This window comes from Acinonyx jubatus, chromosome D2, assembly GCF_027475565.1.
Source record: "Acinonyx jubatus isolate Ajub_Pintada_27869175 chromosome D2, VMU_Ajub_asm_v1.0, whole genome shotgun sequence".
NCBI classification, from domain to species: Eukaryota; Metazoa; Chordata; class Mammalia; order Carnivora; family Felidae; genus Acinonyx; species Acinonyx jubatus.
In genome coordinates this window covers 54,974,092-55,001,300 of record NC_069393.1, presented here as the reverse complement: position 1 = coordinate 55,001,300, position 27,209 = coordinate 54,974,092, and the positions used below count along the sequence as shown (strand labels likewise).

The 27,209-nt window shown below is 40.9% G+C and overlaps 1 protein-coding gene across 2 annotated transcripts in view; it reads left to right on the top strand.

Moving 5' to 3' along the window:
- Positions 1-27,209, top strand: part of ARHGAP19 (Rho GTPase activating protein 19) — a 78,708-nt gene that overhangs the window by 1,729 nt on the left and 49,770 nt on the right. The window contains exon 2 of one of the 2 annotated variants that reach the window (XM_053206875.1): positions 291-499. In XM_053206875.1, coding sequence (XP_053062850.1) covers positions 324-499 — 176 coding nt within the window. In that variant the 5' untranslated portion in view covers positions 291-323. Of the gene's footprint in view, positions 1-290; positions 500-9,148; positions 9,257-27,209 lie in introns of those variants that run through there. The other variant, XM_015062954.3, reaches the window with a different exon arrangement.

The following is a 27,209-nucleotide window of genomic DNA, read 5'->3' as shown; positions in this document are numbered from 1 at the left end:
ACGGCTTTGGGCTAACAGTGATGCAGCAGTGTGAAATAATTCTGCCATTCATAAAGGTAGAAATGACTCAAGACTGGGGAAGAGGTTGAGAGGGATGCAGCTGGCAGGTGGAGACTTGAGTAGTGCACTGAGTTGAATGAAGCTCCCTCCACATTCCTTCCTGCCTGCCTGGAACCTGTAAATGGGACCTTATTTTGGAAAGAGGGTCTTTGCGGATGTAAGCAAGTTAAGATGAGGTCAAACTAGAGTAGGGTGGGCTCTAATGCAGTGGCTGGTGTCCTTGTTCAAAGAGGGAAATTTGGACACAGAGACGCACAGGGAGAATGCCACGTGTCCGCAGAGGCAGAGATTGGAGAGGTGTCACCACCAGCCAGAGAACACTAAGGATTGTCAGCAGTCACCTACGGAGAGCACGGAACAGCTTCTCCCTCAGAGTCCCCAGAAAGGAACCAACCCTGCCAACTGACACCTTGATACTGGACTTCTGGCCTCCAAAACTGTGAGAGAATCAATTTCTGTTGTTTTAAGGCACCAGGTTTTTGGTAATTTGTTACGGCAGTCCTAGGGAACTAGGAGTAATTTCAAGAAATTGTGTAAAACATGTAAGCCATGGAGAAATTTATTGAAGGCTCTGGGGGAGTTCTGAGAATCAGTGGAAAAAATTGAAGGGCTGAGGGCCTCTCTGATAGATGTTGGGTTATGCTAGGCCCAGCGACATCTGCCATGAGAACAGGAATAAAGAATGAAGAGATAAAAAAAAACAAGGGGCCAAAAACCCCTTTTTGTGTGTTCATCATATGTAAAATAAATAAATAAATAAATAAATAAACAAACAAATAAATAAATAAATAAAAGCCATATGGGGAACACATCTCCACAGGGATTATTAGGATGACCCCATATAGGCTGATGCAGTCAGCACTCACATTTCTGGAACTGCAGAAAAGCTTGCGCTGTCCTTGCCAAAGGGACGGCAGCAGGAAGGGAAGAGTAGGTGTCCAGGCAGGTGGTCTTGGATCTGCAGAGGTTTTGGGACTGTCTGGATGCCTGGGACAGCAGTGGAATCAACAGAATTGGAAATCAGGAGACACAAGGTCAGGTGGCCTAATTCAGTCTTTTTGAAAAAAGATTCTAGTTTTATTTATTTGACTAGATAATATAGCCACGTGGTTGAAAATTCTAAAGGTCAAAATGGGAAAAGTGGAAGTTCTGACCCCATTCCTGTTCCCAGCCACCCGGTCTCCCAACCTGGAGGCAAACCATACAATCATTATTGTTTTTTAAAAAATTATTGTTTTTAATGTTTATTTATTTTTGAGAAAGACAGATCACGAGTAGGGGAGGGGCAGAGAGTGAGGGAGACACGGAATCCGGAGCAGGCCCCAGGCTCCAAGCTATCAGCACAGAGCCTGACACGGGGCTCCAACTGGTGAACCGCGAGATCATGACCTGAGCGGAAGTAGGACACTTAACTGACTGAGCCACCTAGGTGCCCTTACCATTTATTCTTTTAAAGATATGTGTGTGTTTGTGTGTGTATGTGTGTGTATGTGTGTGTGTGTGTGTGTGTGTGTGCATCTTTGTATTTGTATTTTGCCTCCCTTTGTTAGCTAGAAGCTTTAACAGAAGCTGCTGTTTGCTTCCCAGCTACCATTCTCCCCTTCGATGAACCCCACGTTATGGAAGCACAAGGGCTCTAGTATCACACTTTTGAATTTCTCTGGCAGCTGGATGGGGCTATGTGATGACATTCTAGCCAGTGAGCTAGAAGTCAGAAGTATAGAAGTGCCGTGTGGTACTTTTGGAAAGTCACCCTAGTAGAAGGGGGCCAAACCTTTCTTTTTTTCTTTCCTTGTGTTGCCTGGAATGTGGATGTGTTAGCTGGAACTCCAGCAGCCACACGGATCTATGAAAAGAGCAGTGCATTTGAAGGAATCTCAAACAACGTCTGAAGAGTCAAATGCAGTCTTAGACTGCCTACCTCTGGATCTCTTTTCTGTGAGGAAGAAATAACATTCTACCTTGTTTAGGCCAACCAGAAACTTTGTGAAGATAATGCTACTATAATCAGAAAATCTGCAAAGCTGGTTTGGAGAGCAATGCCAGTCAGGCAGGCCTATGAGAAATATTCAGATCAGGAACCGAAGTTGATAATGATAGTAACTACCACATACTGATTATTCTTTCTAACAGTTTTATTGAGACATAATTTACATGCCATAAAATTCACCCATTTAAAGTGTACAGTTCAGTGGCCTTTAGTATATTTCCAGAGTTGTACAACCATCCCCATAATCTAACTTTAGAATATATGCATCATCCCCAAAAGAAACTTTGTACCTAAAAGCTCTATGGAAAAGTGCTTTACAGATGTTATTTCCTTTAGTCTTCCAGTAACCTCTAAGTTTCGTTTTATCCTCTTTATGGAGAGGAAAACCAAGGCCCAGAGATAAGAAAACTTGCCCAAGATCACCCAGACTACCAGTGCCAGGGCCAGGATTCAAGCTCTGTTTTGGTTGACGCCTAGACCTGCCCTTCTCAAGCTGCTACCCACATGCTGTTACCCAGGCGCAGCGATGTGGTCTCTTACCTCTGCCTAGTTCTTATTCTCCAAGGCCTTCAGTGCCTCTGCTAGCAGTCTTGCCCTATTTCTGGTCTCACTGCGGATGCCCTTCGTGTTTCCTTGGCTGGGCGCATGCAACTTGTTTCTGGACCCTAGCCTCTTTCCCTTTAATCCACTCTTGTGGCAGATCAACTTCCTAATCCCCGATCCTGCTCAGGTTACCCACCTTTCCCACTGTGAATATGTGCACGTTGCCTCTGGAGTAAAACCCTTAGCTCCTTGACACAGTATCCAGAACTCTTAGAGGATTGGCCCTGATCCATTCTTCCAAACCTCTTGTCCTCCACCCCCACACAAGCCAGGTTCCTGTCTCTTGTATTTGGTGCTGTTCTTTGCGCAGAGAATGGCTTCTCCCACATCTCTAGCCATCTCAGTCTTGCTCAGTCTGTGAAGTGAAGCTCCTTCATGAAGCTGTCTCTGTTCTCCCCAGTAGGTGGTGGTTCCTCAGCCCTCTGCTCTCCCACCCCATTCAGTTCCCTCAGTGGGGGCTGTTAGAACATTCTTTATTTCAGTAGTTACTTGGGCTGGTCTAGACTGTAAGTCTCTTAAGTTCAGAAGTGAGAGTCCTCTGATTGGTCAGGCCTGAGTTCTTTGCCCACCCCTATAGCCAGAGATAGGGCCAGTCATACCCAAAACTCTTGGACTGAGATAGGGAAGTAGAGGATCCCTTAAGAGTTGCTGGGTGCATCAAAACAAAAGCCCATTTCCAGTATTGGCAGGATGTAGTTTTTCCAGAAGGCCTGAGCAACTTTATTGTTTCATTTATTACTTCCTTGATTTAATTGATTAACTCGTTCCTTTATTCCTTCAACAAATAGTTGGGTAAGCAAAACTAAATATAGTCCTTAACTCATAGAGCCTCCAGTCTCCAAAACTAATCAAGCAATCTATAAACAAATCTAGAAATGCAGCAGTGGTAATCTGAGATGCATTTGAGTCCCCAGAAGGTTTTCATGTTTCCTAATCTAAATGACTGTGTGAAGTTATTTTAACCGGGCAACAAGCCTTTCACAATTAGAAGTGGTCCTTTACATTCACATGTTCCAAAAGAGGTACCCTTGGACTTAATTCACACTGAAGTGTGAATAAATGAATGACTGAATGAACAAGGCCGTTCTTTCTACACCCTTGAAAGAAGATGGATCATATGGGTGGGGATGGTTGTACAGGCCTACAGAGGGCTAAAGGACAATTTCCTTCACTTTCCTATTTTGAATGGGGAATCTTACAAGCTGACTCTGAAGGTTCTCCTAGAGAACAAAGAGATAGGGGAAGCCTTGGGGCCTTTTCTGACCTTCACCCTACTTCCTAATAGCTATAGAAACTTTATGTGCAAAATTTCTCTCCATACCAAAGCAATCTCCATAAGGATGGGTTATAGTGGCAGAAAAAAGGATCCATCCAGGCTTCAGCTCACATGACTGTGGAGATAACACCCAACACAGCGAGTTCATAATGTTCCTGCCCGTTCCGGAACATCACATACATGTTACTGCTTTGAAACTTAGCCATCAGCACTTGGGGCCTCCTGACCTGAGGTCTGGGTGTTTTTGACTAGAGGGCCAGAAAGATTCCAATACAGAATAATTTGGTCAGTTTTCGGGACTTTAAACTTACTCTGCAAGACTCAGGACCACCCTAAGCCTCCCTCAGATCCGACCCCTGCGCCAGGCCTGGCTGCCTGCGATACCTTCAGGCTTTCAGAGAGTTTGTTCCTTGCCTCTGTTGAAGCCCAGACAGCCTGCCCCTTTGCCCCCAGCTACAGTCTGAACTTTCTGAGGTAGGGTTCATGGCTCAATGCTCAATGCTGAGCTCAGTGCTTGACAGATGGTAAATCCCAATCACAAATGCTCCGTGACTGAATGTGCTTCCAGTGTTTCTCTCTGCCAGCCTCTTGCCAGTGACCTGGCTGTTTCCCAGCTTGTTATCCTGGCTGGGGAAAATGACCCCCAGAGTTTTTCCCGTGGGGTTCCAGCCCTGACCCGGGTTGTTTTTAGCTGCACAGAATCGGTTCCTCTTCTCTTCACCCCATTGAGTTCCTGCCTCCACTTACCCTGTGGCCGGTCTTAAAGAGGATTCCATAGCAAAGCTGGAGATAACTTCGTTTTTTGGCATATGGAATAATGTAAGTGTTAGTCTTTGGTGTATCTGAAGGAGACTGAATGGTTAAACTTTGCCATAGCCCACAATAAACAGGTGTCCCAGGAAGCAAGAAAATTGGGAGTGATTTGTAGCCTACCTTTGTCCTTTAACTTTGTCCCCCTTTAGTGGGTAGTTCCCCACTGGGAGAACTTTGGTGGGAGATAGGGCTCTCCTCCAGGCCGAAAGGTAGAGGCACGTGACCTTGGCCCAGCTAATCAGATGTTCTCACTCATGACTCTTTCTCTCCAGGGATTGATGGGGAGACCTAAGGACAGATGGGAAATCAGTGGAGGGGTGAATGTGCTGAGTCAAGTGGCACTGAATGGTGTGAACTTGGCTGGGTTTTTGGCTCCCTAGCCCCCTTCCTTCCTGCCAGCTCTTCAACCTAGTATCCTCATAACAAATCCAGTTTCTGTTAGCCAAAGTCACTTTCCAGTGCTTGAATCCAGATTGATATAAACCTGTTTTATGTCTGGAGGAAGTGGTTTAAATAAACCAGGGAGTGGGACACCTGAGTGGCTCAGTCGGTTAAGCGTCTGACTTCGGCCCACGTCATGATCTCACGGTTTGTGGGTCTGAACCCTGGGTCGGGCTCTGTGCTGACAGCAGCCTGGAGCCTGCTTCGGATTCTGTGTCTCCCTCTGTCTCTGTCCTTCCCCCACTCGTGCTCTCTCTCTCTCTGTTTCTCAAAAATAAATAAACGTAAAAAATTAAAATAAATAAACAAGCCAGGGAGCATCTGTAAGGTGGAATATTACACAGCTGTTCAAAAGGGTAATGGCATATCTATGTGTACTGACATAGATGTCCAAGATGCACTTCTAAGGATAATGTGTACAATATATCACAATTTATCTAAAAGTTAAGGGAAGCCTGGCTGGCTCAGTTGGTAGAGCATGTGACTCTTGATCTTAGGGTCATGAGATGGAGGTCCATGCTGGGTGTAGAGATTACTAAAAAAATAACCTTAAAAAAAAAAAAAAAGGAAAGAAATGCCATAAGAAAAGGAATTTAGCTTTGTTCACACTTATATTTCCAGGCCTAGAACAGGACCTAGCACATCATACATATTCGATAAATATTTTTTTTTAATGTTTATTTTTGAGAGAGACAGAGAAAGAGAGAGACAGACAGACAGACAGGGGATGAGTGGAGGAGGGGCAGAGAGAGTGGGAGACACAGAATCTGAAGCAGGTTCCACGCTCTGAGTGGTTAGCACAGAGCCCAATGCAGGGCTTGAACTCATGAACCACGAGATCATGACCTGAGCTGAAGTCAGATGCTTAACTGACTGAGCGACCCAGGCGCCCCTCGATAAATATTTCCTGAATGAATGTACTGTATGGAAAAAGATCTAGAAGAACATATATTAAACTGAAAATAGTTTCTTAGAGGAGGGACTAGAGGTAGGGGCGGTTGACGAGGGAGATTTTTATCTGTATTACTTAAATTTTTTTTACAAGGGGAATATCTTCACGTATTATATGTGTCATTAAACAATATAAAAAGATGCTTGCAGTTTGTTGGAGGTAGGCAGATGGAGGTGCAGTGACATTTGTGGCCCTGGCCCTCTTCCCTGCGCCATACTTCTGAATTCTTAGGAGTCTTTTCTCTGCTTGAATATATAGTCCTCTGTAATTCTAAATTTTTTTTTCAACGTTTTTATTTATTTTTGGGACAGAGAGAGACAGAGCATGAACGGGGGAGGGGCAGAGAGAGAGGGAGACACAGAATCGGAAACAGGCTCCAGGCTCCGAGCCATCAGCCCAGAGCCTGACGCGGGGCTCGAACTCACGGACCGCGAGATCGTGACCTGGCCGAAGTCGGACATTTAACCGACTGCGCCACCCAGGCGCCCCAGTCCTCTGTAATTCTAACCTGACTTCTGTTGTATGTGACTTATGTGTGTTCATTTTGTCTCTCCCAGTCTGTCACTCCTGCAGGGCTGGGGCCACTTTTCCATGACCTTCGGTTCAGCCAGACTGTTGGAAACAAGATGACTTTCTGAACTGTTCATGAATACCTGCTGTACAGCCATGCTTATCACCAGGCTGGCAGTCAGCAGCCAGACTGAGTAAGGATGATTTCAGGGGAGCCAGGACCCCCTTGCTTGTCGGCAGGCTCATCGGCTGGGGAGTACTTATTATTATCCTCGTTTTTCAGAGGAGGAAGTGGACTCAGAAAGTGAAATAAGCTGTCTGGGTCACGGTTAGAAGTAACGGAGCTAGGATTTCAAAGTAGGCTTACTGGCTCCAGAACCCATGCCCTTAACTACCATGCTGTAGTTCTCCAAACGGTAAGGGCTTTGTATAAAAATGTCATCAAAACAGATAAACCAGAAATAGAGTGGTGTGGTATTCTACCTGGTTGTAGCAGTGAAATTTTAAAGTTGTGAACATTTCTTCTGTGTGAAAACAGCCATTCAATCCAATCAGTCAGTTGATGCTGGGTCTCATGCAGCTAGGAAAAAAAAAAAAAAAAAAAAAACCAAAAAACAAAACTTGTTCCTTCTTGGGAGAAATTCTTTGCAGAATTTGAGCCTTGTGTTCCTTGCTTTGTATTTATACCAAATATGCAGCTTGGATTTTCCAAGTCTGTCGCGGGTTCAATGAACAATTTCACTGATACGTGTTTGTTGAATTGTATGTTTCTTTTCATGTATTTGTTCAACAGAGATCATCTGTTAAACATAAGACATAAAATAGGGCACCTGGGCGGCTCAGTCAGTTAAGCGTCCGAGTTCAGCTCAGGTCGTGATCTCATAGTTTGTTGAGTTCCATTCCCACATTGGGCTCTCTGCTGTCAGTACAGAGCCTACTTCAGATCTTCCGTCTCTCTCTCTCTCTCTCTCTGCCCCTTCCCCTCTCATATTCTTTCTCTCTCTCTAAAAAATAAATAAATAAATAAATAAATAAATAAATAAATAAATAAAATAAAGCAATTTTATTTTAACACTTTCATCAAACTTTGTAAAGATTTTTTTCTTATATTTATTTTGAAAGAGAGAGTGAGGGAGGGCCAGAGAAGAAGAGAGAATCCCAAGCAGGCTCCTCACTGTTAGTGTGGAGCCAGACGTGGGGCTCGAACTCGGGAACTGAGATCGTGCCCTGAGCTGAAACCAAGAGTCAGATGCTTAATTGACTGAGCCACCCAGGCGCCTCTTCATCAAACTTTTAATATGAAGTCATCAATTGAAATAACCTATTGGATCATGAGATTCAGTTTTTGTTTTGGATTATATAATCTGAGGACTTGTTTAATCATTTGTTCAAAAACTATTTATTGAAAGGTCACTATGTGTCAGAAGCCATGGGGAGCAAAATAGATGTAGTCTCTGTGCATGTGTGGTAGGAAGTCTAGTTGGGAAACTTCACATGAAATAAATAGTCATACAAACAACTACATAATTTTAAGTGGTTATGAAAGCTATGAAGGGCGAGTATAGAGTGCTCTGTGAAAGTGTAGTTGGTGAACTGATTTAATATAGTGGGGGCCATGGAAGCCATCCCAACCACTGACATTTAAGCTGAGACCTGACCAATAATAAAGTGAAAAATGGGCCAGTCAGAAAAAGTAACAAGTGCAAAGGCTGGAGGCAGGAAGAGTTTGCTGAGAAACTGAAACACATGTGGGTAGAGCTTAGTGAAAGGGAAGAATGCTGGGAGGAACCTCACAGGAAAGGATGTCCGAAGGAACCCCAAGAAAAATATCCCTAGAAAAATCCTGCATAGTAAAACAGTACAGAAAAAAACATTAATGCCTTAGGTTTACAATGTTCCCACATCTGTTGCCTCACTAGAAGTGAATCCTCACTAGAAGCCCATGAGGCAGGGAGAGCAAGCAGAATTATTATTTCTATCACTAAGCATTAAAGCTCAGTCAGGGACAAAGTTAGGCAGACTTTGGTTCCATGTTTCAGACCAGAGAGGCAAAGTCTGTGGGTTCTCTGGGAAGCCGGAAGGGAGCGTGTGGAAAGAAGCAGAAGTGACCCACGGCTGTGCTGTGTGACTGTCTGAAGCAAGCGGGCTGTGAACGAAATGTAATAGTTACATACTTCTTGTTTGCCGCGCTATACCTAGCCTTCTAGCCATGTGTCTCTGTGTCATAATTTGAGCCTAGGCTGGGGATTTCTGACTTGAACCTTAAAAAGTAGGTAGAATACGAAGGGCTAATCAAAACAAGAAACTACAACCCCCAGCAGGTCTCGGGGCTCGGTCTCCTCCGGGATCCTTTTTTTTTTTTTTCCGCCAGGGCTGGGGGCGACCAATGACCGTTAGCAATTTGAATAGACCAATAATATCATGAAACTGTTTAGGTTGCGGAGGGGTGGTAAAGTCACCCAATCGCATGGAAGAAGGGGGAAACACCTTAGCCAATCCGAAGGCGTGGGGGCGGGGCCGGAGATGGGGGCGGAGAAAGAAGTTTGCTGACTAAGATGGCGACAGAGGCGCAGAGTGAAGGGGAGGTGCCAGCCAGGGATTCCCGCCGGAGGTGAGCCGAGTTCTTGGTCCAGCTTCCTTGGAAACGAGGCCGTGGGCTGGTCGTACTGACGCTTTTCCTTTGGGTCATGGTGACCCAGCGGGGCCACGCTTTGTTGTTTCCTGCCACCGCGTTTCTCACCTTCACGCCTGCGGTCTGGCTCAGGAGCTGGGATCCAGCGTGGCCTCCACTTGGTCCCGTTGATGCCCTCTCCCGAGGTCTGTCCGTAGCGTTGGCTGCAGACCCACCGGTTGGTGGTGGCAGCTCTGCTTGCTTTTGCGCTGAGCTTCCTTGGTGAGGAAACTCAAGCCCAGAGCTGTTAAGCGAATTCCCTAACGTCACACAGTGCCGGGAGAGAGCTCTGTCAGTACCGTAGTGTATGTGTTAAAGTCGGAGCGAGGGTTGGAGTGCCAGAAATGGGTTTGAGTTCTTGTGCCAATTAAATAAAAATTTTCGTTGTGCTTTAGAATACTTAACACGAGGGCTACCCTCTTAGCAAATAAATAAATAAATAAATAAATAAATAATTAAAGTAAATGTTTATTTCTGAGGGTGGGAAAGGGCGGAGAGAGAGGGGGACAGAGGATCCCAAGCGACCCCACACTGACCGAGAGCCCTGTGTAGGGGCCCCAACTCACTAACCCTGAGATCATGACCGAAGCTGAAGTCAGCCGCTGAACCGACTGAGCCATCCACGCGCGAACCCTCTTAGCAAAATTTTCAGTGTATGGGATAATATTGTTGACGGTAGGTACAATGTTGTACAGCATATCTCAAGAGCTTATTCATCTTTAAATTTTTTATTTTTGACAGAGAGAGAGAGAGAGAGACAGAGCATGAGCGGGGGAGGGGCAAAGAGAGAGGGAGACAGAAATCAGAAGCAGGTTCCAGGCTCCAAGCTGTCAGCACAGAGCCTGACGCAGGGCTCGAACTCACGAATGTGAGATCATGACCTGAGCCGAAGTCGGATGCTCAGCCGACTGAGCCACCCAGGCGCCCCAAGAGCTTATTCATCTTGCTTAACTGGAACTTTATGCCTGTTAATTAGTAACTTCCCATTGCCCCTCTCCCAGTCCCGGCAACCACCATTCTACTCTAACGTTCTATGAAATTGACTATTTTAGTACCTCATATATAGAAGTGGAATCATTTGTCTTCCAGTACCTGGCTTATAAGGTTCATCCATGTTGTCACCTATTGCAGAATTTTCTTGTTTCTAAAAGCTGAGTAATATTCCATTCTGTGTATATACCACATTTTGCTATTCCATTCATCTGTCCATGGACATTTAACTTGTTCCATACCTTAGTGATTGTTAATTGTGCCTCAGTGAACGTGAGAGTGCCAGTAATTCTTTGAGATCCTGATTTCAATACTTTTGGATAAATACAAGCGGGATTGCTGGATCATATATAAAATACTCAGCCAATTTTTAAACCTCTCTCAGCTTCAGCGTCTTTATTTATAAATGGGCACAATGGTGTCTACTCCAGAGAATGTCAGTATTAAATTAGACAGTCCTTTTAAAGTGCTTAGACCTGGGGCACCTGGGTGGCTCAGTTGGTTAAGCATCCAACTTCAGCTCAGGTCATCATCTCACAGTTGGAGAGTTTGAGCCCCGTGTAGGGCTCTATGTTGACAGCTCAGAGCCTGGAGCCTGCTTCAGATTCCGTGTCTTCCTCTCTCTCTGCCCCTCCTGCACTCACACTCTGTTTCTCTCTCTCTCAAAAATAAATAAACATTAAGAAAAAAAATAAAAAAAATAAAGTGCTTAGTACTGAGCCTAGCAGGTAATAACCATTCATTATGTGATAGATTTTCTTTTTCCTGGTAGAACTAAAGAACAGATCTGCAGTTTAAGAAATCATAATTTCTACATGCACACCAAAAGATAGCTTTTCCCAGAAAGAATTTCCAGGTGGTCTTGCCACAGCCTTGAGACCTTAGTTGTCTCAACTGATTACTTATATATTAGAATTTAGTAGAGTGAGATTATTCTCATTGCCTCAGTGTAAAGTGTAAACACTTTGGTGTCTCTTGGTGCCATTTGTATTGAATAAGAGATTCCAAGTCTTGGGAAGTTGGGTTTATGAATGGGCACTGGACTCCTTCCCTAGCTGAGATAGACATGGTTGAGTGTGTTAATATCTTACAGGGAAGAGTTTTTCACTCTTGGAGGTGTCTATAAATGGTTGATCATTGGTGCCTGGACACTGTAGAGGGGATTGATAAATTTGATGAGCTCATCTCTCATCCTGCTTTAAAATCTTGAATTGTGATGAAAACCTGAAGACAAAATACTAGTCTGTAGCAGGAGTAGTTTGAATTCCTTTAAAGGATGTTGCCAATTGAATTTAAGTTTTAAGTGCCAGGTTTAGTTATATGATCAGCAGGTATTTACAGAATTTTATTTGAATTTGAAACTTTTATCAATTTCCTATTATAAAAGAAAATTCAGGTTTCTGTAAGGCTTTTTGAAGGCAGGACACATGTTTATTTTTATTACATATTCCTGGTGCCTAGCTTTGCATAGGTGGTCAATAAGGAATGAATAATAGTCTTTTTTTTTAAGTTTATTTTGAGAGAGAGTATGTGTGTGTGTGCTTGTGTGGGGGAGAGGCAGAGAGAGAGGGAGAGAAAGAATTCCAAGTAGGCTCCATGCTGTCAGCTCAGAGCCTGATGCGGGGCTTGATCTTAGGAACTGAGATCATGACCTGAGCCGAAGTTGGATGCTCAAGTGACTGAGCCACCCAGCGTCCCCTACTTTCAAGTTACTCTTAAGTGAACAATTCTAAAGGGGAATCCACAAATAGAAGCTATCCACTCTACCAATAGCAATATAAAAATATTTAAGACTTTCAAAGGCCAAAGAGAGAAAAGCTAAGGCAGGAAAATCTGTAGCCATTTCTCCTACATAATTGGCAGTAGGGAAATACAGTTCAGTACCTTTTTTTTTTTTTTTTTTTTTTTTTTTTGAGAGAGAGAGAGAGAGAGAGAGAGAGGGCACAAGTGAGAGAGGGGCAGAGAGAGAATCCCAGGAGGGGCAGAGGGAGAGAGAGACAGAGAAAGGGGGAAGAGAGAGAGTGAGGGAGAGAGAGAGAGAGAGAGAGAGAGAGAGAGAGAAGTGAGCCTCACCTGAAGCAGAGCACGAGCTCACCCGATGCAGGGTTCAAGCTTGTCCGATGTGGGACTTGAACTCATGAACCGTGAGATCATGACCTGAGCCGAAGTTAGATGCTTGACAACTGAGCCATATAGGCGCCCAGTTCAGTACTTTTTGAATTAAACAGACATATAATAAAAGTGCTATTATTAGATGAAGAGGGGAAATTGATAACAGAGAGTCACAAGCTTTTTAACCCCAAAACTCACGGGGAAAAAGAAACCTGCTGTGAACTTAGAAAAGCAAATGGGAACATCCAGGGTTGGAGGGAAGCATAACAAGCCATGGTAGTGATAACATTTGTCATAAGTTGGTGACAGTTAATATGCCAGCAGTGTCCAAGTTTTGGGGCCCAAGCCTGTTTCTAGAATTTAGGAACAGCAGGAAGCTTAGGAAACGACTACTTACTGGATGCTTGCATTCCATTTTGGAATTGTTTTTGGAGGATAAGGAAAGTCCTATAGATGGGGAAAGGGTCCTGTATTCTGCTAATGTAAATACACCGTAGAGAGTGGAATATTGGTTACTCAACACATAATTTCCTGAAGACTTTTTTGTTATATTGTTCTTCCTTTGATAAGACAGCAGTGTGACCCTTCAAGAAAAGTGATAGATGGAAAAAAAAAAGTGAAAAATGGAAACTACTGATCTTTGGAAGACTTGCCTCTTCTCACATGCACAAGTGGGAAAACATGATTTAAATACCTGAATCCAGTTTTGTATTTGTGCTGTCAAATCCTATCCGAAGGGGGGCACCTGGGTGGCTCAGTTGGCTGAGTGTGGGACTTTGGCTCAGGTCGTGATCTCACGGTTCATGAGTTTGAGCCCTGTGACAGGCTCTGTCCCCCTCTCTTTCTTCCCCTCCCCCGCTTGTATTTTCTCTCTCTCTCCCTCTCTCTCTCTTTCAAAAATAAATAAACATTAAAAAATATTCTACGTGAAGGGTAATGAGGAATAGATTCTTCAATTTTAGTATATGTGCTGCCAAAGCAGGCACAGGAATAGATTCTTCAGTGATTTTTATTTTTTTCATTTTTTTTTCATTTTTTTTTTCAACGTTTATTCATTTTTGGGACAGAGAGAGACAGAGCATGAACGGGGGAGGGGCAGAGAGAGAGGGAGACACAGAATCGGAAGCAGGCTCCAGGCTCTGAGCCATCCGCCCGGAGCCTGACGCGGGGCTCGAACTCACGGACCGCGAGATCGTGACCTGCCTGAAGTCGGACGCTTAACCGACTGCGCCACCCAGGCGCCCCTCTTTTTTTCATTTTTAAAGTTTATTTATTTATTTATTTAGAGAGAGCACAAGTGAGCAGGAGGACAGGGAGAGAGGGAGAGAGAGAGAATCCCAAACGGGCTTCACACTGTCAGCACAGAGCCTGACTTGGGGCTTGACCCCATGAATTGTGAGATCATGATGTGCTCTGAGATCAAGAGTTTGGACACTTAACTGACTGAGCCATGCAGACCTGCTTCAATGGTCTTTCTTGAATCTGAATCATTTCATTTTATATTTTTATCAATTACCTGGCTTAGAGGGTTTGATCATTATATTTATAGACAAGGCCAGTCTTGTGGACGGAGAGGGGAAGAAGGAATAGAATTTTAAAATAATCCACATAAAAGTGGCTTACTTTTCTTTGCTTCTGACCTTTTGTAGAGTTTGTGAGATTAACAAATGTTAAAGCTGGAGGTTGCTGGTTGGTTATGTGGAAGGTCATCAGAGAGTGGCAGTCTGTTTTTGTTATTGTGAGTTCAGACACTATTTTATCCATTAGGTGGGTTTGAGGAGACTGACTCCATTCAGGCTCACAAGAAGCCAATTGCTAAATGCAAATTTGGTAATTTGCACAAAGAATATACAAGTTATGTACACCAGTTTGCCTTATTTTATCTTTGGGAGGGATACACTACAGTTGATTATATTAATGCTTATTATTATTATTATTTTTTAACAGCAGTGATCTCATTTCCTTCTTGAAGATACCCTCTGGTTACCTTGTATGAATTCTCTTAACTACACTGTTATTAATCATTTTTTAGGATGGGTTTTTTTCTAGAAATGCCAGAGCCCATCTATTTTGTGCTGATGGTTTGCTAGTTTTACCTGATAGATCAGTTGAGGTTCAACTAGGACACAGAAACTATACAGTAATTTGAGCAAAAAGTGTTTAACATAAAGAATTGTTAACTATAGTGGGATTGGAGTTAACAGGGATTGGCTAGTAAGTAAAAGAGATCTCTAAAGATTATATAAATAGTAGATATCAGAATCAGCTTATATATATTGAATCATCATGTTGTACACTTTAAACATCTTGCAATTTTATTTGCCATTTATACCTTGATTAAAAAAAAATAAGAATCCACTATAATCCTTAGGGCTGAGATAGAACGTACAAGAAAGAGGTCCACGCTTTGTTTAAGGCATGGCTATGGCTCACATTGAATGGCAGAAAAGTTGCTGTGGTGGAACTTGTTGGAAATTCACCTTATAGAACCTGCTAGAAATCCACGCTTTAGGGTACTGGGGAAAGCTGTTCCTAGGGAGCTACTGGCTTATGGGTGCTGCTCAGTGCCATAGACTGCAGGAGGCTGTCACTGGAGAAGCTGCCTATGCTGTGGGATCTGGGTACTGGAGAAGCTGTGCATGCTGCAGGAGCTTTCCTAGTGGAGTGCCCTGGGGCCAGGGAAAGGGAAAGGCTCCTCCTCCTGCAGTGTCACCCCTGTGTTCTTTATGAACTCTCATTGTCATGCCAGCTGGAGAAGAAAATACATAAACTTTAAGTAAACAAATTTATTTTGAGAGAGAGCTTATGAGTGGGGAGAGGCAGAGAGAGAGAGGGAAAGAGAGAATCCCAAGCAGGCTCCACACTGGGGGCGGGGGGGTCAAACCACGAACCCTGAGATCATAACCGGAGTGGAAACCAGGAGTTGGATACTTAACCAACTGAGCCATCCAGGTGCCTGGAGAAGGAAATATATTTAAGGGCTCCAGCTCCATTTTTGCAGAGTAGGCAACGGTGGGTGAGAGGCATGAAATCAATAACTGGCACATGTGGATAATCATCTCACTCTAATTCTTTGCCTCTCTTGCTGTAGCACTTCCTAAGACTTCTATGGAAGAGTATGAGATACTGGGTAGGATCTGAAAGAATGAGGAGGGACAGAAACACATCAGAGAAGACAAGGGAGTGATGGGTGGTTAAATTTGCACTGACACACTTATTTGCATGTAAACTTGTAAAAGTCTATATGCTTTCTAGATAGAATGACTGTTTCCTGGAATAAAGAACCTAGAGCAAGACTGTTAAATTATATTTATCTATTTTTTTAAAGTTTATGTATTTATTTTGATATAGAACCAGCAGGGAAGGGGCAGAGAGAGAGCAGGGCAGAGGATCCAAAGTGGGCTCTGTGCTGACAACAGAGAGCCTCATGTGGGGCTTGAACTCACAAACTGTGAGCTTATGACCTGAGCTGAGGTTGGACGCTCAACGGATTGAGCCACCCAAGCCCCCAAGACTGTTAAATTATATTTAACCTGATAACTATTGCTTATCTGTATTTTATTTTTTTGAGGCATGCTGATGTGTAAAGTGTTAGTATTACCTTACTGATCTTTGCAGTTTCAAACTTGCAGAGATCACAGAGGGTGTGTTGTTTATTGATACTGTTCTCTCAATTAAAGCAGTTTGTGTCTTTGAGCAAGTTACTTTCGTATTTCCCTATCTTTAAATGGGGTTTCCGGTAGGTAGTTATACGAAGTTTTAGAAATTGTTGTTTGTAATGATCTTGAAATATATATAATTTTAAAAGAGTTAATTGCATTTCTGCCAGGGTCTAATGTCTAATAATTTTTTTTGGCCTTGTTCTAGGTCTGGGTATTGCACATGAATCTTTTGAACAAGTGTAGTTTTTAGTTATACTTATTAGAGTAATACCCTTTTATCCTGAATTTAGATTTAATATCAGCATCAGTTATTTGGCATAACACAGCATTAAGCTTGAAAGTTTTGTTATTTTTTTTTAAACGAAACTTTGAATAATGTGGGACAATGAAAATCACCGAAATGAGCTGAGCTGAAGAACCAAAGGCTGCGTGCTGTGTGCTGTGATTGGTGCATTTGGCTGAACAGAAGTTCACATTGTAAGAAAACCCAAGACTGGCTTATTAAAAAGCCAAGAAGCATTGGAAAAATGGTACAGAAAGGAGAAGCACAAGTGATAAGATAAAAATTAAAAAGAAAATATGGAGAAGAGAGGGTAACTTCCTAGTAGAGGCTGCCAGCCACAGCCTTAGGGCAGGCTTTAGAGGCAGTGGTGATAATGAGCCCAGCAAGAGATGATCTAGGAGAAGAGAGATTTCCCAAGGAAGAAGTAGGGAGGCGGAATACCAAAATGACCAAAGAGGGGCTGGGATTTATACTAGGGGCTGACATTTTTTTTTTAATTAAAAAAAAATGTTTATTCTTGAGAAGGATAGAGACAGAATGTGAGTGGGTTAGGGGCAGAGAGAGACACACACACAGAATCCGAAGCAGGCTCCAGGTTCCGAATGGTCAGCACAATAGCTTGACGCGGGGCTCGAACTCATGAGCTGTGAGATCATGACCTGAGCCGAAGTTGGGCGCCCAACTGACTGAGCCACCCAGGCGCCCCTAGGGGGTGACATTTTTAGCATTTATATTTATTAGGATTCTTTCAGTTATATGTGACAGAAACTTAAACTAGCTTAAACAAAGAGATGCTATCGATTGGCTTAAGAAAATGAAAAGTCCAAGGGGTAGATCGAGCATGGCTTAGTCTGTATTGAAATTCTCAAATCTCAGTGTCATGAGGCATCTGCTTCTTGCTTCCTTAGATTTGGTTTCCTTCCTTTTTTTCCTGCTTTTTGAAAAGGCAAGTTCTTTACAAAAGATGCAGTAAAGGACCACCAGCAGCTTCAGTCTCACATTCCACAGGTTTAGCAATCTTAGCATCTAGCATGACTCTGGAATTAAATCTTTTCCTGGTTTGACTCTGTGGGCCTTTGTCTGAATTAATGAGGAGGATAGAATGTTTCCATTGGTTAAGCCTGGGTCCTGAGCTCACACTTGCTGCCCAGAGAGTAGGGTCGATATTGGTGGCAAACCACATACATTGAAAGATGGGGAGAGCTTATTGCCCAAAGGAGAATAGGGGTGCTCTTACCAGAGGAAGGGGGAAATAGATGTCGGGTATGCAAAAAAACAGATGTCCACTGCTCTATTTCGTTAACCCCTCTGTATACTCCCCTCTATTTAACGTTATGTTTTGAAAAGGGCTTGCCATAAGTATGTGGAGAACATATTTTATGTTTCTTTTCTTTTCTTTTCTTTTTTAAATTTATTTTGAGAGAGACAGAGACAGTGTGAGTGGGAGGGGGCAGAGAGAGAGAGAGAGAGAGAGAGAGAGAGAGAGAGAGAATCCCAAGCAGGTTCTGCGCTGCCAGAGCAGAGCCGGATGAGGGGCTTGAACTCATGAAACTGTGGGATCATGACCCAAGCCGATACCGAGAGTTGGATGCTTAATCGACTGAGGCACCCAGGTGCCCCACATTTTATGTTTCTTAAAAAACCAACCAAACCAACAAGCCCCTTATTTAAGTACTACTTATTTCTTTTTTCCACTGTCCAAACCCTATTCATCTTTAAGATCTACCTCAAATCTCATCTCTTGTATAAGAGTGAGAGTTTCTCTCCTACCTTCTTTTTTTTTTAATGTTTATTTTTGAGAGAGAGAGAGTATGAGAATGAGCGGGGGAGGGGGAGAGAGAGAGGGGGACAGAGGATCTGAAGAGGTTCTACACTGACAGCAGAAGGCCTGATGCAGGGCTCAAACTCATGAGCCATGAGATCATGACCTGAGCTGAAGTTGGACGCTTAACTGACCGAGCCACCTAGGCGCCTCTCTCCTACTGAATTTGTACATCTTTTATTGTTTGTACCATGGATTGGGCAGTTAATGATCTTGTGTTATCTTTTGTGTTATGGTCTTTAGTTATACTTAAAATTTTGTAGGAAATCTATCATTCTTTTTTGTAATCAAGTGTAAAACTGTAGTAATATAGTGGGGAAAATGATTTTGTCAGATGTTCACAAGTTTTGTGATCTACCTTATAAGTAATTATTCAAATATGGAGTGCGTTAATGATAGTACATTTTATAACGGGAAATGTGTTAGTGTGAAATTCATAACTATAACACTATAAAGCCATAACTTTTAAGATGATCATATGAAAACATAATAATAGTATCAGTTACTAGATTAAATACAGGTGATTTGTCAGGTTGAACTATGAAAGCTGGACACCAGAATGAAATGGAACCATAGAAAAATTTAGTCACCCCCTACTGAATTTAATTGTGCTGAAGTAATAACACTTTGGCTTTTGAAAAATTAATACATAATTAAAATATTGCTTGTATACACAAATACGGAGATGAGATGTTTCGTTTAAAGACATATGGATCAGTTTCAAATAAATGTAGTCAAGTTTGAGCTTTATTTCTCTTGTTTACTGACCAGAGTTTATTATGTAGCATAAAACTAATTTCTTGGGACTCAGTAAGATTACAAAAATGCAATAATAATCTGAGCCAATCTATGACAAATAAACTTCCCCCAGTTTAACAGAAAATGTCCAACATATCACATAAAGCTATATCCACTTCAGAAATGTAACATTATATGATTGTGTTTTTATTTATTTGTTCTTTTCATTTTTTCCCATAGAAAATTAAAATAGTTTGGTTGATCTTTGTCCAAGTCTCTGAAATGTGTTATTATAAATAAGTAAAACATTATTTGACAGTTTTAAGATAATATGTCATCTGATTAGAGATAAAGCCCTCTTAGCTGGGTTCTATCACTATGAATAAAAAGCAAAATTCATGAATGAAATATAGATACTACAGAGGTCTTAATATTAAATTTGTAATTGCATGCCACAATAATGAGAGCTACATTTGCTAAATGTGTTTTAATTATACCTTTGGGTAGGGGAGAACCTTATTAATTTAGAAACTAACCTAAAGAGTGATATTGGGATTATATAATGAGAAAGTTCTTCACTTATTTTCATGTTGAACACAATTACAAAAATAAAACCAAGTAAGTAATATTAATGAAGCTAAAGAATAACTCACCAAATAATAGGAAACAGAATTGGGGGAGAAACCAAGAAAGTATACAGTGATACAATTTAGTAATATTATACTTGGCATTATCATCAATGACTTTCTTTTATAGTTTGATTGGAGATTGCTACATGCACTGGAAGTTGTACTTTGAAGTATGGCTAGCTTTTGTATACTTAAGTCTACTTATCATTTTTAAGTTTTTTTGCATTTTAGAATCCCCACAGTCCTTCCCTTGGTTGCAATAATAGTTTCTTCACTCAAGTGTCAAGGCTTACTTTATTAATATTTTTTCTTTTGGTAAGGTCATTTTGTGGCAGCTATCCTTGTGACCAGGCTCTTGCAATCAAAGTCCACCAGTGTGAAACATGCCTACATCATGTGTTAACAGTTTTCATTGAAGGTTTATTTTTTTATTTTTATTTTTTAAATGTTTATGGGGAGGGGCAGAGAGAGAGGGGGACAGAGGATCTGAAACAGGCTCCACACTGTTAGCGCAGAGCCCATGTAGGGCTTGAACTCGTGAACTGTGAGATTATGACCTGAGCCGAAGTTGGACACTTAACCAACTGAGCCACCCTGGTTCCCCTTTATTGAAAATGTAAATACAGGGTATGTATATTAAGATTGTATAGGGGATAAAGCCTAAATTTTATTAAAGTGTAAGTATTTTAACTGACAACATAGATTCTTTTTGGGTATTGAGAAATAAAAGTGTTGAAAAGACATTAGAATATTTAAACTTTCAAAAAGTATTTCGGAAGTATTACATACTTGATGCACCATAAAATCCCATATATTAGAATGCTATCTTTTCAGCATTCCATCTTCTCAACAGTTGGTGTCATTCAGACGGAGTGGGAAGGTATGTGTTTTCCCAAAGTGGAGGTTGCTTAAGACGTACTGCTGTGAAAAAGTCTCATAATCGCTTGCAATGCAAAGGATTTTTAGCAGTTGCCTAAAGAGCCCTTTAAAATAACGTATATATGCAAATACAATCAAACAAAAATTGTTTACAACCTAATTTTCAAAGTCATCTCTAGGTGCTCCTGTGCTTAATTATACCTGCAATTGGCTACTTGTATTTTTGAAAATAGAGGTAGTGGGGGGGAAAAAATAAAAGCTGAGTGAATTTTAAACTTCTGGAGGCCAGCAAATTACCTTAGTGTCTTGTCCCTATACCTTATGATTTCTTAAAATTACAAAGCACTCAGTAGATCATGGTTAGTTTGATTTTAAATGACACATGAGTGACTATGATTTCACCTTCTTATGCTAGTTGAAGAGACTTATGATTAGGTTTGTAGAATATTGACTAAGGTAATAGAAGCTCTTTTTAAAGATATGAATGTCACATGTCAGAGCAAAAGCACTTGCTGTCTCTTGGATAGGATCACTCTGGACTTTGGAACAAATAGATTTAGAAGTAGTCTTTGGAACCTAATCTGATCATACATAGAAGTACTTTGTGTTTTAGTTGCCTGAGGCTCATGTCATTTAAAGTCTGTTGGAAAAGAGAGTCTCCTGAAGTTTGGACTATACTTTTCTGAGTAGTAAACAGATTTTAGGTAATGATAAGAAAGACACTGTATTGTCAGCAAAGCATCTTTTAGAACTTTCTCCAAATAAGGAATTTTGATGTAATTTTTCTAATTCGAATAAACTTTCTTATTGTATACCTGCCTGACGGAGAAAAATTAAGAGAGGTGGCAGCAGCAGAATTAATACCAATTCTTGTGACACCCAAAAAGGATACAAACTGGCAAGTAAATACATGTTAATAAATTTGTGTTACTGATACTTTGAGGAAGTATAATTAGCCCTCTTGACTGAGGACATTGGGTCGTCATTCTATAGGGCAAAATCTTAGGTCAGATTTCCAAAAATGTTAAGGTGAAGATAAGCAATCAGGAATTCTTTAGTTTCTTAAAAAACAATTTTTTTAAATGTTTGTTTATTTTTTGAGGTGGGGGGCAGAGATAGAGGGAGAGAAAGAGTCTGAAGTAGGCTCCCACTGTCAGCACAGAGCCGGATGCGGGGCTCCAGCCCACAAACCATGAGATCACGACCTGAGCCAAAATCAGATGCTTAACCCACTGAGCCACCCAGACGCTCCAGGAATTCTTTAATTTCTAAATAATTTATTTCAGGTTAAGTTGCTCTAGTACTTTGAAATTAGTTTATGTTGAGATCAAATGTAGAGGACAAATATACTTTTGCAGACTTTTGGCGTCTAAATTAGAGATAAGAGGTCCTAATTACAAAACCTTGGACTTTAGGATATAAATGTTTCTTGTCTAAGAAATTGGATATTATTTGCTGAAACCTTGTAGTACTACTTGTCAACTTTGAACTGTTTTTGTTATATAAAAATGCTGCCAGCTTGGGCACATGGGGTTTGTTTTATCCTTTCTCTATATATACAACTTTTCATGATACCAGTTTAAATTTATATGCAGAAAAAGGAAGAATAGCCCCTCGTTTAATACTTCTGTGTATTCCTATCTAACAGCTCTCCCAGAAAGTGACACATTGAAAGCCATATTTCAGAGCCAGACAGTTGAAAAAGTAGTCAGAGAGTGCCTACTTCTCTTAGGGTGGTAAGTCAGATTTAGACAACTTTAAACATAGCTCATATTTTGATAGATGTTGCCAAGGTTGTGGTTCTTGGAGAACAAATCAAGTTAAGCAATTCACTAGGGAGGAAACATTTAGTTTTTGTGGGTATGCAGTTTTGGTAGCAGTCAGCCAAAAGATACATCTGCAGGATACATATTTTCCCCCCCACTGTCTTGAATTTTGCAGATTCATGGGTTCAACATGCCTCAAAAGCACTTGCATTTCATTATTCTGTAATTGATTTTTCAGCTGTGGATTCTGTTTCTAGTTCTTTCACTAAGCAGATTACCTTACATGTAGACTTCCATCTAGTGGTAAGAGTAATCATAGCAGACAATAAGTAGGTTATACAAATTTTTCTTTTTCTTTCTTTCTTTCCTTCTTTCTTTCTTTCTCTTTCTTTCTTTCTTTCTTTCTTTCTTATTTTTAATAATTTATTTATTTTTAAATTTATATCCAAGTTAGTTAACATATAGTGCAACAATGATTTCAGAAGTAGATTCCTTAATGTCCCTTACCCATTTAGCCCATCCCCCCTCCCACAACCCCTCCAGCAACCCTCTGTTTGTTCTGTATATTTAAGAGTTTTTTATGTTTTGTTCCCCTCCCTGTTTTTATATTATTCTTCCTTCCCTTCCCTTATGTTCATTTTGTATTTTAAAGTCCTCATATGAGTAAAGTCATATGCTGTTTGTCTTCCTCTGATTAATTTCATTTGGCATAATACCCTCTAGTTCCATCCATGTAGTTGCAAATAGCAAGATTTCATTCTTTTTGATTGCCAAGTAATATTCCATGTATATATATACCACATCTTCTTTATCCATTCATCCATCAGTGGACATTTGGGCTCTTTCCATACTTTGGTTATTGTTGATAGCACTGCTATAAACATTGGGGTGCATGTGCCTCTTTGAAACAGCACACCTGTATCCCTTGGATCAATACCTAGTAGTGCAATTGCTGGTCATAGGGTAGTTCTATATTTTTAATTTTTTGAGGAACCTCCATACTGTTTTCCAGAGTGGCTGCATCAGCTTGCATTCCCACCAACAATGCAAAAGAGATCCTCTTTCTCTGCATCCTCGCCGCCATCTGTTGTCGCCTGGGTTGTTAATGTTAGCCATTCTGACAGGTTTGAAGTGGCGTCTCATTGTGGTTTTGATTTGTAGTTCCCTGATGATGAGTGATGTTGAGCATTTTTTCTTTTTTTTTCTTTCTTTTTTTAATGTTTATTTATTTTTGAGAAAGAGAGAGAGCGAGAGAGAGCGTGAGAGGCGGAGGGGTAGAGAGAGAAGGAGACACAAAATCCGAAGCAGGCTTCAGGCTCTGAGCTGTCAGCACAGAGCCTGAGGGGCTCGAACTCCCAGAGTACAAGATCATGACCTGAAGCTGCAGTCAGAGGCTTAACTGACTGAGCTACCCAGGTGCCCCTTGAGCATTTTTTCATGTGTCGATTGGCTGTCTGGATGTCTTCTTTGGAGAAGTGTCTATTCATGTTTTTTGCCCATCTCTTCACTGGATTATTTGTTTTTTGGGTGTTGAATTTGGTAAGTTCTTTATAGATTTTGGATACTAATCCTTTATCTGATACGTCGTTTGCAAATATCTTCTCCCATTCTGTTGGTTGCCTTTTAGTTTTGCTGCTTGTTTCCTTTGCTGTGTAGAAGCTTTTTATTTTGATGAGGTCCCAATAGTTCATGTTTGCTTTTGATTCCCTTGCCTCTGGAGATGTGTTGAGTAAGAAGTTGCTGCGGCCAAGATCAAAGAGGTTTTTGCCTGCTTTCTCCTCGAGGATTTTGATGGCTTCCTGTCTTACATTTAGGTCTTTCATCCATTTTGAGTTTATTTTTGTGTATGCTGTAAGAAAGTGGTCCAGGTTCGTTTTTCTGCATGTTGCTGTCCAGTTTTCCCAGCACCATTTGCTGAAGAGCCTGTCTTTATTCCATTGGATATTCATTCCTGCTTTGTTAAAGATTAATTGGCCATATGTTTGTGGGTCCATTTCTGGGTTCTCTATTCTGTTTCATTGATCTGAGTGTCTATTTTTGTGCCATTTTTCTTTTTTTTTTTAAATGTAAGCTCTATGTCTAAGGTGGGGCTTGAACTCACGACCCTGAGATCAAGAGTCACATACATTCTCTACCAATTGAGCCAGCCAGATGCCCCCAAAGTTTCCTTTTTAATAGACCCTGCCTCTTATTCTTCTTTGGGATAGTTACCTAATATATGCATTTAAATACTGGAGTCCTAACTATCTCTGTATGCCTACTGCCTAACTACTAATTCTCCTGGTTCTGTTCACGTATCAAAAACTCCTGTGATGAGGAAGTTAACCTTTACTATTCACTTTGACTTTCTATGATATTAACATCAAGTTGTAGCAAGATTTAGGTCAAATCTGCTTGGTTTCTTAAGATTTATCTTGGAAGGGAGCGCCTGGGTGGCTCAGTCGGTTAAGCATCTGACTTCAGCTCAGGTCACGATCTCACGGTCTGTGAGTTCGAGCCCCGCGTCGGGCTCTGGGCTGATGGCCCAGAGCCTGGAGCCTGGTTCCGATTCTGTGTCTCCCTCTCTCTCTGCTCCTCCCCCGTTCATGCTCTGTCTCTCTCTGTCTCAAAAATAAATAAACGTTAAAAAAAAAAATTAAAAAAAAAAGATTTATCTTGGAAGATGTGGTTCTACATACAAGAATGTAGAATAATATGATCAGTATTTTCCTATTGCCCAGCTTCAGTAAACCTTAACATTAGCTATAAGTCATTCAAATGAAGCTCCTTTTTCCCATAGCTCCATGATTTATCACAAGAATAGTGCTAGCACCCTGGAAACTCCCCTCAACTCCCCTTTTTGCCTCCTTTTCTTAATTACTACTCCTCAAAGGTAGCCAGTTTCCTGAATTTTATGGTAAATATATCTTTCCTTCTCTTTACAATTTTACCACTTAAGTAAGTATTGCTAAATAATATAGTTTTGTCTGTTCTCAAAATTTGATGTAAATGGTCTTGCATACTAAGTAGTCTGTGTGTGTGTGTGTGTGTGTGTGTGTGTGTGTGTGTGTGGTATGAGAGACTTCTTTTGCTCATCATTACATGTGAGATTCATTCATGATGGTGCATGTGACTGGAGTTTGCTCATTTTCATTGCTGTAAAATATACCATTATATATGCCACAATTTAAGGAATCATTCTGGATATTTTGGCTGTTTAGAAATTAATGTTTCTACTAATGATTTTGGTGCACACGTGGCTGCATACATTAGACATGTTTTAGAATTGCTGGGGTCACAGGATACACTTTTGTTCAACTTTAGTAGATAAGACCAAACAGTTTTCCAAAATGCTTGTACCAATTTATAGCCTCACTATCAGTATAAAAGAGTTACTGTCAGTTTGTCTAAGCTTTGGTATTGTCATTCTTTTTAATTTTAGTCATTCTGTTGGATAATAGTATGTCATTGTTTTAAAATTTGCATTTCCTTGACATTTAATGATATTGAACAGTTTTTTTTCTTTATGAATATATGGGCCATTTGGCTAATTTTTTAATGAGATTTTATTGAAATTTCATGCCTGTTTTTCTATTGGGTTTGTTTCTTCTTTTTTTTTAAGAGAAAGAAAAAGAGTGTGTGTGGAAGAGAGGGGCAGAGGGAGAGAGAGAGAGAGAGAGAGAGAGAGAGAAACTCTTAATCAGGCTCCACGCTCAATATGGAGCCTGACATGGGCTTGATCCCATGACCCTGGGATCATGACCTGAGCCAAAATCAAGAGTTGGATGCTCAAACAACTGAGCCACCCAGGTACCTTTATGGTTAATATATGTATATTTTAAGATTATTTATTTATTTTGAGAGACAGAAACAGCATGAGTAGGGATGGGGCAAAGAGAGAGGGAGACCGAGAATCTCAATCAGGCTCTGTGCTTGAACTCATGAAACTGTGAGATTATGACCTGAGCGGAAACCAAGTCAGATGCTTAACTGACTGAACCACCCAGGTGCCCCCTTGTGGTTAATATTTTTAATGCGGTATTTAAAAACTATTTAAAAAATTTCCTCAGCTTCAGTTCAAGAATGTATTCTTCTATATTACCTTCTAGTAGGTTTATGGTTCTGCTATTCACCTTTAGATCTGCCACTCACCTGCAATTGATGATCTTTGTGTATATTGTGTGATAGAGGTCAATTTTCACTTTTTCCTCCTGTAGATAGCCAAGTGTCCCACACCATTTAGTCAAAAGGTCATTGATTCCCCACTGATTTGCAGTGCCACCTTTACCCTGAATCCAGTAAAGAAAGGAAGCAATAAAGATAAGAGCAGAAATTAATGAAATAAACAGCAAATACGTGATAGAGGGATTCAGCAAAATCAAAAGCCGTAACCTTGACAAAACGAATAATAAACCTCTAATAAGATTCATAAATTAAAAGAGAAAACATAAATTATCAATATCAGGAACAAAGAGAAGGACATCATTATGTAACTTTGTAGTTCTTAAGAGGAATCATTAAAAAATACCTAAAAGGAGGAGGTGCCTGGGTGACTCAGTTGATTAAGTGTCCGACTCTTGATTTTGGCTCAGGTCATGACTCATGGTTGGTGAGTTTGAGCCCTGCCTTGGGCTCTGTGTTGATAACGTGGAGGGTGCTTGGGATTCTCTCTCTCCCCCTCTCTCTGCCTCTTTCCTGCTTGCACACATGCATGCTCTCTCTTTTTCGCTCTCAAAATAAATAAGTATTTAAAAAAATAATAAAAAATAAGGAATCTTTAAAAAAAAGTACCTAAGAGGATATTATAAGCAAGTTTATGCCAATAAAGCTTGAACATTTATGTGAAATAGACAAAGTCCTAGAAATGTCCAGCTTAACCAAAATTAATGTAAGAAGAAATAGAAAATTTGAATAGTCCTGTAACATAAAGTAAATTGAATATATAATTAAAAACCTCACAAAGAAAGCTCTAGGTTTAGATGGCTTCATCAGCCAATTTGATCAAATATTTAAAGAAGCAATAACATCAATCT